This window comes from Gossypium hirsutum, chromosome A10 (assembly GCF_007990345.1).
Source record: "Gossypium hirsutum isolate 1008001.06 chromosome A10, Gossypium_hirsutum_v2.1, whole genome shotgun sequence".
NCBI lineage: Eukaryota > Viridiplantae > Streptophyta > Magnoliopsida > Malvales > Malvaceae > Gossypium > Gossypium hirsutum.
The window spans coordinates 7,126,962-7,138,510 of record NC_053433.1 but is presented as its reverse complement, the minus strand read 5'-3'; the positions used below and the strand labels follow the sequence as shown (position 1 = coordinate 7,138,510).

The following is an 11,549-nucleotide window of genomic DNA, read 5'->3' as shown; positions in this document are numbered from 1 at the left end:
TAACTTTAAAAAATCACCATAAATTGTAGAAATCGAATTAGAAGATGAAAAAAATATGAAATTAAATATTATTGAGTCTAGTTTCTCATAGAAGAAATGGTGTAAGCAATGAACTTGTAAATCATGAGATATAATAAATTTTGTGAGACAACATTAGAATGATTTCGGGTTCCCCTGTTCTGACTTTAAAAAATCATAAAAAATTGGATAAACATAATTACGGGCTTAAATTTATATTTTTAGAATCTTGAATGAGTCTAGTTTCAAGATAAATAAGCGGGAACATCATTCGAATTCTGTACGAGAATATAATTAATTTTTAGTGATGAAGGGTCATAACTGTCAGACAGCAGAATAGGGGTAACTTTAAAGAATAAACTGTACTTATTGACTAAACCAAAAATTTTGAAAACTTTATGGTAAGAATATATATGAGTCTAGTTTCAGGGAAAATTATATTATCTTAATATTGAGTTCTATAGCTCCAGATATAAATAATTTAGTGACTATGATATAGATAGACAGCTTGAATATTCATAAAAGTAAATAATAAAAATTATAGATGATGTTATTTACAAGTGTGTTATATACATTAAGGATGTGGAATGGAGAGGATAAGGAGGAAAAATATATATGAATATCCAGCTAACATGGCTAATTTGCATGTTTTAGGCTTAAGGACTAAATTGAATAAAAGTAAAACTTCAGGGGCAATTTTGTAAAAATATGAAAATGATCAAATTGAAGGGAATGAATTGATTTATTATCTAAATTAATAAATTGAATGAAATTGTCAATTTAATATCGGGTGAAAATTGGGAAAATGGTAAATTACCAAAATGTCCCTAAATCTTGATATTTCTACAATTTCGCTAGGTAAGTTTATGTAACTTGAATTATATTCTTAAATGCTTGGAATGTATGTTATTGATGTGAATATGATTTGAATGTTCATTGTATGAAAATTGATAAAACATTGATATATTTGATAAAAATGGGAAGAAATCCCGGTTGAATGAAAGGAAAATTCGATGGATCTCTGAAAAGGAATTGACGGTAAAAATGATCTAGCCCGGACGGGTGATCCTATCCTGATATAACCCTCCCGAAGAATATGTGGAAAATGGATTTAGCCCGGATGGGTAATCCGAATTAGGGTCTGAATTTAGCTTGGACTGGTAATTCAGATCCAAGCTCATTAGAGTAATTGTCGTTGCAGGGGATTTAGCTTGGACTGGTAATCCCGACAATACTCTATGAGTTTATATTACAAGGGATTTAGCCTGGACTGGTAATCCCACTGTAAGGATGAGGTTCGCGAGAGTGTGCTCTCTGATATGAAATGTGTAAGACCATGGTTGAAAGATACCATGGCAACCTGATATGAAATGTGTAAGACCATCGTTGAAAGATACCATGGTAGCCTGATATGAAATGTGTAAGACCATGGTTGAAAGATACCATGGCAGCGTGACATGAAATGAATAAGACCATGGTTGAAAGATATCATGGCAACATGACAGAAAATGAGTAAGACCATAGTTGAAAGACACTATGGCATTACGTCAAAGATAAATAAGACCATGGAAGAGAGACGTCAAGATATCTGTTAAACAACTAATATTCAGGTAATATGTACCAGATGACAAATAGTTATATGAATTGGTTGTACAAAATGGTTGTGTGAAATGTTTACGGGAATTGGTCATATGGAAATATATGTACAAAATAGTTGTATGAAATAATTAAGAAGATAGATAAATGAAATAAGTATAGATACATGGAATTTAATTTATGTTAAGTTTAATACGAACTATTACCAAAGTAAATATACATAAGATATAAGGAAATGATGATGCATGAAATATTGATATAACGAAATGAATGATATATGTTTATGAAGAAATAGTAAGAGAATAATATATTTTGTGACATGTACATATATAATTATCTTTGATATGTTGATATAAGGAAATTATGTAAGTTGAGACTATTATTGAACTTAAGTGTGATATGTTGAGAAAATAGGTATATCATTGTTGAATTTATATGAAGTATGTGCAAGTATACTAACAATGTTGTTGTATGACGCTTAGACAAGTGCCAAGCTATTGATTGAATGGTAACATGTTTAATTATAAGGAGCATTGAAATGGTAAGTACTTAGATGAAAATATAATTTAAGATTTTGCGAAATTTTTTTATGATCCCGATTTAATTCCGGTTGGTTTTTAATGTATGTTTGGGGCTTCGAGGGCCCAATAGAGAAACGTTATGGTTATTTTCAAAACATGAATAATAAATGACTCAAAATTATCTGAAAATGTTCAGTAAACTCCGGTAATGCCTCGTACCCTATTCCGGCAATGGATACTGGTTGGGGGTGTTACATTTGCACTTGTTGCAAGGCTAGACACAATAAAGCTTTTGGTTGCCTTAGCAATTCAAAAGGGTTGGAGAGTGCATCAGCTGGATATCAAGTCTGCTTTTCTGAATGGCTTCCTCAAGGAAGAGATCTTCATTGAACAACGAGAGGGGTTCAAAGTTCCTAATGAAGAGAACAAGGTCTATAAGCTGAAAAAGGCCTTGTTTGGTCTGAAGCAAACACCAAGGGTATGACAGAGTTGATACACACTTGTTTAGGCTCGGGTTCAAGAAAAGTGTTAGTGAACCTACACTTTATGTGGATGACTTACTAGTAACTGGAAGCAAGGAAGAGCTGATTGATGAGTTCAAAATACAAATGCAGAATGTTTTTGAGATGACTGACTTGGGGGAAATGACATATTTTCTTGGCATGGAAGTAATTCAGACAGACCAAGCTATCTTCATAAGTCAGCAGGCCTTTGCTTTGAAGATTCTAAACAAATTTTGTATGTGAAACTGCAAAATTGTTAGCACACCAGTGGCTCAAGGTGAAAAGTTGACCAGCAATGGGAATCATGAGAAAGTTGATGAGAAGGAATACAGAAGCCTGGTAGGTTGTTTGCTTTACTTAACAGCTACTAGGTCTGATATAATGTTTGCTGTTAGTCTCCTGTCCAGATTTATGCATTGCTGCGATGTTGTTCACTTTAAAGCAGCAAATAGAGTTCTCAGATATGTGAAGGGGACTTTGAATTATGGAGTGAAGTTTGAGAAGGCAAAAGAGCTCAAGCTGACAAGGTATTTTGATAGTGATTGGGCAGGGTCTATTGATGATATGAAGAGCACATCTGGATACTTTTTTACTCTTGGCTCAGAGGTGTTTTGTTGGAGTTGAAAGAAACAAAAAACTGTTGCTCAATCGACAGCAGAAGCAGAATACATTGCAGTTACTGCAGCTGTTAATCAAGCCATTTGGCTGAGGACGTTGCTGTGTGATTTGAATGAAGAGCAAACTGAAGCTACTGAAATCAGAGTTGATAATCAGCCAGCAGTTGCCATAGCCAAAAATCCTATTTTTTACGGCAAAACTAAACATTTTAAGATTAAATTTCATTTTGTTCGAGAGGCTGAACAATTGAGGGAAGTGAATCTAGTTCATTGTAACTCAGAAAATCAGTTTGCTGATATTCTAACAAAGTCACTAGGTGCCACATGATTTGATGCTTTGAGAAGAAGGATTGGTGTTTGTTGCATACAGTCCAAGGAGGAGTGTTAAACTTTGGCCTGCAATGCAACATCAGACTAGCATGGAAGCAACATGGAAGCCAAACCAGTGCAGCAACAATATTTTGTTTGTAACTTGATTTAGTTCTTTTGTACTTTGTACTTCAAGTTAGTAGTAGTTGTTGATTATTTGATGTAATGGCTGTGATGTCAACTACATTTTGTGTGTAATTCTAGCTAAGCTTTAGTCATGTATTAGTGGGAGCAGTTATGAATTAGAAAACTGTCATGTAACTCATGCTTTTATCTTAATGAAAAGTCAAGAAGAAAATAAGTTTGGATTTTTCAATTTTCAAGCTCTCCTTTGCATCCATTTTTCTTTTCTTCTTTGTTTTTGCTAAAAAACCTAACAAATGTAATCCGGACTACTTATGTATATAACATATTGCTTATTCAAGTAATGAAGCTAATCTTTTCTTCATCCGGGTTACTTGCTTCTGTTTTCTTCTTTCAACACAAATTTTAGTTCTTTTGATCTTGTTTGTGATTCAAAACCCAACAATTTTTATAAATAAATAGGTGAGCCACTTGGTTTACCATGTTTTTAGGCAAAAACTTAGGGAAGAGTGATATAGATTTTTAGGTTAAACTATTTTAAGGGTGGAGGGAACTCTTTAGGTTGGACAATTTTTAGGTATTTAGATTTTTAAGGGTAAAAGTAAGGTTGTTAAACCGGTAACTTTTAGGGGAGGAAAACTTGAAGGAGAGTGATAAAATTTAGAGAAAAATGATTTAAAATTATAGAAGTAAAAGTGAGATTGTTAAATATGTAAAACTTAGAGAAGAGTAATTTAAATCTTTAGATAAAAAAATGAAATTAATAAACCTGTGAGTAGAATTAACAAAACCAACCTGTATAAACATGCCTGTGTTAATCTTTGTTATATCACAGTTCTACACCCAGTAACATTGCTCGTGGCACTACTCTAAGCACTGTTTGCAATTATATATTCTCTTCACAACTAAATTCATTGATTTGGGAAATAATGTTTGTTAAAAAGGATATGGAAATTGAGCTAGTAGTTTGCTCGAAGTGCATTACGATAATTACTCAGAAATGAGTGTTTTAGATTTTATAAATGGGATCGGTAAAATCATAGAACTTTGACCTATTTACGAGTTTAAAAACATTTCTCCATCATTGTATAAAATGATTAATATATACGAGTATATATGAGAAACTTATTATAGTTTTCCTTTATTCATACGGAAATAATGGGTAAAAAGAGCTTGAATCCCTACAAATTATCATTCATTCTCTACCTTCCCATAGATCAATAAGAACAACTCTTGGAATTTGGAAGTCTTCGGAAACTTTCTATTCAAGATAATAACACTAAATGTTTGATCTCATTTTCATGCCAATATTTGTTCTAGTCATTGATAACTGCTAAAATTTTGATATGAATTTCTCCTGCAACTTGACCAATATTCAGCTACTAGCTTAGAAAAGGAAGAGTTTGTTGCCAAAAGGTTTGAAGGCTCATCATATTCCAGCAATTTACCTGCACATATAATAATCAATCAACATTGGATATATTTTATTGGTTGCAGTCTCGTAATATGAGAAAGAGTTGCAGGGATCTGAAATGCATGCTGCAGTAATGTGATTATAACTTGGATAATTTGATTGATATTAGTATTAGGAAAGAAGAGCTTTACCATAGGAGAGGACCATGACCATGTCACTGTCTATAACAGTTAGAACTCTATGAGCCACTGTTATGACGGTGCAATTTGAGAACTCTTCTCTGATAATTCTTTGCAAAATGGCATCGGTTGCAGAGTCTATGGAAGCAGTGGCTTCATCCAGCACTAGGATTCGGTTCCGTTTCAAGAGAACTCTTCCAAGGCAAAAGAGTTGTCGCTGCCCCACACTCCAATTCTCACCTTCATCACTCACTGTCAATCCAACAACATTGGCAGAACAACCATGTTTGATCCAGTTAGCCGAGAAAAGATAGTCTATCACAAGGAATTTAGTACATAGTCACTAAAATTCAACTCACCAGATGAATCTAGCTTGTTTGGCAGCGCACTGATTGTTGTTTTAAGTTGACACTTCTCCAAAGCCTGCCACGGGAATACAAGGGTAAGTTCCAAAAGCTCATTTTTGGAAATTTTTTTATGTTAATATTCATGATTAGTTGGTTCACCTTCCATATTTCATCATCTGAATAGAGGCCTAGGGGGTCTAAGTTAGTTCGAATGCTGCCTCTAAATAGAGTTGGCTCTTGAGGAATGATGCTAAGCTTCATTCTCAAATCTTTCAGTCCCATAGAGCATATATCAAGTCCATCTATAAGAATTTTCCCACTTGCAGGCTCTACTAGGCGAAACAAGGCGCTTATGAGCGTAGTTTTTCCACTTCCGGTCCGTCCAACAACTCCTACTCTGTTCCCTTCTTGGAAAGTGCAAGTGATTCCTTTGAGAACTGAAGGAGCATTCGAGCGATATCTTATCTAAACAAAGCATTGAATCAAATAACATGAATTAAGACATAGATTTGGTTCAAAGACAACAAGTTCATCACACTTTCAGCACCCTTCAAACCATTTTCCAGTTTAGATTCCTTAATTTACCTTCAGTTCTTGCAATTCAATCCTACCCTTAGAAGGCCATGAAGATGGGGGCCTGTTGTCTTCTATAATCGCTGGAGGTTCTTCAGGTATGTGCATGAATTGTTTTATCCTTTCAACCGAAATCATATAGTTCCATAAGCTGCAGTACCAACGGGATGCAAAAATTTGCGTACCGGTCAGTGATAAAGCGTAGGAAAGAGAGAGCCCAACAAGCCCTGCAGTTAGAAATTTTCGAGATTAATGGACTTGAACATTCTCTACATGTCAAGAAGATTGTTCAGTACAAATTATAATATACCGGGTGTGACTTGGTTTTTGGGAAGCAGAAGCAGGAAAAATGCAGCAGTGAATAGAGTAAGGTTTTGAAGTGTTTCAATCCGTAGAACTAGCCATTCCATGGCTGCATTAGAAAGAAAGAAAAGTGTGGCATCTGTGTCAACAAGCTTCAGGTTATTTCTAAAGAACCTATCCACCATGTTAAAAGCTCTTATGGTGACCACTCCAAGTGATGTCTCGGCTGCATAATTCATAACGGGAGCTTTAGTCGTTCCATTAATTCTTATGAGCTCCCTTGCAGAGGACATATAATATCCCTGCAGTATGATGACCAAAGATATTAGCCCTTTCAACTTGGTTGCAAATGAGATTTGAGCAAATCAAGTGAAAAGAAAATGCATCCACCTGAATGTACTTTACTGCTACCATAGCAAGAATCGCGACAATGAGAACTTGCCATGTAATAAAGGCCATGATTCCGACTGTTGTTAAGACTTCAGTTACACCGGCTGCCACAAACACAAAGGCAAATGGAATGTCGAAATCAAGAATACTCATATCTGATGAAGCCTGCAAGAGTTTAAATAAAACATGTTTTAGTATCTTGGGAAAAGACTCAAACGGTACGTGAAACATTACATTAACTCCTAGCTCATTGCCAAGCAAAAAAAAAAAAGATAAAAAAAAGAACTCCTTGCTTATTGGTAAATTTGATCTTACTCGGGTTAGAATCCTGCCAACAGGAGTAGAATCGAAAAAAAGCATTGGAGCTTTGAAAATGGCATTGGTGAGACCAGAGTGGAAGGCTTTAGAAGCTTTTAATCCTAGATGAGCAGCATAATGGGATCTAAAAAACACAAAAACTGCACTAAGGGTGGCAACTCCGGTGTAAACTCCTATCAACATGCTGTTGGTCATGTTAGGAATTTGAATGGAAAATGCCAGCCAATAGGTCGAAGTGGCCTGAAGAACAACAAAGGTAAGCTGAGTTAAAATGCTTAAAGAAAGATAAACGGATCCTTTTGAGATAGAAACATAATCCATGAATGGCTTCCATCCAACATCGCCGATCTCCACTTCTTCATCTTGTGTTAATTGTATTCCAGGCGGACCCTTCACCGAGATCTCCCCTTCACTGTTCTGTTTAGTTGGAGAACATCCGTTAAACATCAAGGGAGCTATCCCTCTTGATTCTCCTTCACCTTGACCATTCAAAGAACCTAATGCTGTTATGGAATCTCTATGAGCATTCACAAGCTGCTCAAATGCTGTCCCAGCCATCAGTAGCTTTTCATAGCTTCCTGATTGAGTAATTTGTCCACCATCCATAACCTAAGGAAAAAAAGGGGAGAAATTATCCTTCTGACGAACCAGAAAAACACATGGATGGATAAATAAATTATGAACATAAATTCGAACTTGGTGTTTACCAAAATTCTATCAACTTCTGAGAGAAACTCCACTTGATGAGTTACCAGGACAACAGTTTTCTTCGCTAGAGCAGTCATAACACAATCCTGCAATCATAAAAAGCTAACTTTTATCATACTGCAAAGAAAATAAATAATAGTATTATACACCAGAGTTCTATACTGAAATGGGGCTTTCTCACATTGAACAAAATAGAAGCTGTAAGTGCATCAACAGCACTGAAAGGGTCATCAAGAAGATAGATGTCGGCATCATTATAGATCGCTCGAGCGAGTTGAATCCTTTGCTTCTGCCCTCCACTCATGTTAATCCCTCTTTGACCTATTTCCGTGAGATCACCATGATCAAAACTATTGATATCTTTATCCAGAGCACAAGCGTTAATGGCCTTGTCATATTTGTCTGCATCCATCGGCTTTCCATAGAGTATGTTGTCACGAATTGTCCCACTCTGGATCCATGAAACTTGAGAAACATAGGCAATGGATCCAAACACGCTAACCTAAAACAAGCATTAAGGGAAAAAGAACTATAATCAGTGACAAGAAGACATAATGCTTAATGCGTGTGCATGTAGGAATACTTGTTTTGCAACTCACCGTTCCTGAAAGTTTCGGTATCTCTCCCAGCATTGCATACAAGATTGAGGATTTTCCAGCCCCTACCGGTCCACAAACAGCTATCTTCTGCCCTCTTTTTATTTCCAAATCCACATTTCTAAGTGTTGGAATTGCAATTTCAGGAACCCAACTGAAATTTCCTGCTTCTACTGTCACACTTTTATCAGAATTCTGCAGGGGAAATCTCCTTACTTCATCATTCCTGAGTTCGTCATCAAGAAGAAAAGTGTTGATTCTGTCAAAAGAAACTTTGACTTGTATAAGAATCGAAAGTGCCTCGGGTAACATTCTAACAGGTTCTGCCATGCTTCTTAGAGTTGCAAGAACTGTAAAAATGGTTCCAGCATTCAATGGGGCACTCCCAAATAGAGCACATCCCAAGAAGACAACTGAAGAAACAATAGTTGGAGCGATCCAATACAAGACAGTACCATAAGGCCTCAAAAACTGCTGTTTAGAAAGCCATTTGAACTCCTTGCCACGTAAGGACTCGATCAAGCTCTTGAATTTATCCTCCCAGGACTGCAACTTGATGATCTTCATGCTGTTTAAGATCTCAGAAATGGCTCTCAATCTCTCATCTTGTGAGATCATGACTTCAGATTGGCATTTTTGTATGATCTTCGCAAATGGCATATTAAGGAATCCACATATGACAAGAGGGACTATACCGGGTATAGCACCGAGACCAACAACTGAGAAAAGCACTCCCATAGACATGAAAAGCTGCAACACAAGACTCCAAGTTGAATGAAACCACCATGGAAACTCCCCCATTCTATAGGCATCTACTGCTATGTAATTCACAATTTCCCCAGTCGAATGTCTCCGCCTTCCCAAACTCGAAAGCTTCAGCTGCTTCTGATAGACTGCCACCATTAATGCCGATCGCATCCTCATTCCAGACCTCCTCGAAGCATAATACCAATACCTCTGCGACAATGACTCGACAACCTTCGAAACAATAAGGAATCCTAGTAAAACAAGACCCTTTTGCAGGTTTTCCTCTTCCTGGTTCGAATAATTTACAAAAGCATAGAGCAATAATGGAAGTGCTACAACAGAAATCGTCCTAAGAATTGCACAAACTGCTATAATTATATTTTCCTTAAAGTACACTTTTGTTATGGCCCGAAGAACCAAGTTTCGCCTATCAATTGAGCTTTTCTCCCTTATTAGTGTCTCCCATACATAAGCAAACTTTTGGTATGCCAAACTGGATTCATCTTCTGCACTAATAGAAGGGATGTCTTCAAGAGCTAAGGGTCTCAAATAACCCCTGGAAAGCAAAGGATTAATCCAAGAAAATGACAGTTTGCTAAAGAAATTGGCCTCACAAACTTCTATCTGGTATTTTTCTTCCTTTTCCTCTAATAGAGGTTCTGAAAGACTCTCATGTTCCTTAGTCAAATCAATGAAGTTTCTAAAAGCACAAAACAGCATCAAGATGTTCACAGGCCATGGAAGAACGTCGAATATTTCAATCCGGTGTGTTCTAAATAAAATTTCAATATGAAGAACCGAAACCAATAATGCGAACGACACCCACCACGCGGAGATGAAAATTTTCACTGGTTGTGATGTATGAACAAGCAATGAAACTGATAACGAAATCCAAATTAATCCTCTAACAAGCTCAATCAACCAGATCAAGCCATTAAATTCACCAATTCTTGCTATTAGATTCCATAAACCAACACTAAGATACAATATACTAATAAGAGTACAACAGATGGAAACAACAATGGAGATCCTATCCCTTTTGTTAACAACACTACGTTGCAGTTTTCTTACCGAACATACAAACAAAAGTAGATAGAAAACAAAGAGGAACACCAGGTTTATGACATCTATGATGGTTCGTTGAATGCAAAAAGAACCAAAATCAAGTTTCCCTTCACAAATTAAAGTGAACCCCCCTGCATATCCATCACAAGATTTAGAATTAGCATAATAACAAAAGTCAGTCCAGCAGGAAGACACTGATATAGATTACAAACATATTGTGTGCATTACAAAAGGATTCGAGTGGTCCATTACGTTGCCTTACACTTGTCTTTTCAATAATCACTGATGGTTTTAAGAACATCTTAATCAAAATCACATAAAACGCGATATATATTCATGCGAGATGAAAAAGTATTAATCAAACAGGTGAACGAAAACGAGCAAATAAGGGTGTACCAAGTAAGGTCCTGAAGGAAGCCATAGTCGGAATAGTTGAAGATTCAATGTGAAGCTTTCGGCAAATCACATTGTACAATAGTTCAGAGTTGAATGAGTTTTGCCAAAAACACTTGAGTGGATAAAGTGAAACAAACGCTTCTCTCATTCACTTCAGCTATTCCATACAAGATGCCATCAAAGAAACTCCCACGCTCCACCGATTTATTGCCTCTTATTTTGGTGTTCGTTGATTGGTTTTTTGGCCGCTTTCGTTTAGTAGACTGCTTCCACATGTACACTACACAATTTGTACAGACACGGCTATAAGGAGATAATAAAAGAATATTTACATTCATATGATATTTGAAATACATAATTATTTCCCTTCCGATATCAGATTTTCGTCCACAAATTTGTTTTTTCTTCATAATTTCATAAATTCAGTGTATCCATCAGTCAATTGTACATCACATGTCTTGCATAAACCAATTGGCAATTAAGACGGTCAATGAATAAAAATACTACTATATAAATCTTTGTCTGCTCAATATTTTATACACAGCTGCAATATTCGTCACCTATTAGCAGCCAAATTTAGGTGAAATAGTAATGGTAGGAAATTAAAGAAGTGTGAATACTATAATACATCTCTCTACGTACAACAGCCAAACATTTTGATTCCAAATGATAAAAAAGGTTCATTTTCGGTGTTGAAGCCATGAAAACCAAGACCGGTTTAGGTTAACAGAACTGGAACTCTAAAGCTAAACAAATACTTGAAGAATCAAAACATCACCTCAAAGAGAAAAAGAAGATATATAAT

General features: G+C 36.0%; 1 protein-coding gene across 1 annotated transcript; it reads right to left on the bottom strand.

Annotated features, from left to right (window-relative positions):
- Positions 1-4,823: 4,823 nt before the first annotated feature.
- LOC107897397 (ABC transporter C family member 8) lies at positions 4,824-11,032 on the bottom strand. Its single transcript, XM_016822850.2, has 12 exons — positions 10,745-11,032; positions 8,540-10,479; positions 8,122-8,442; positions 7,940-8,026; positions 7,230-7,841; positions 6,915-7,079; positions 6,532-6,826; positions 6,234-6,448; positions 5,808-6,113; positions 5,661-5,724; positions 5,314-5,553; positions 4,824-5,156 (listed from the first exon to the last, which is right to left on the bottom strand). Exons 1-12 carry the CDS (start codon positions 10,890-10,892, stop codon positions 5,029-5,031), a joined length of 4,521 nt encoding a protein of 1,506 aa, XP_016678339.1. The 5' UTR covers positions 10,893-11,032; the 3' UTR covers positions 4,824-5,028.
- Between the last annotated feature and the right edge of the window lie 517 nt (positions 11,033-11,549).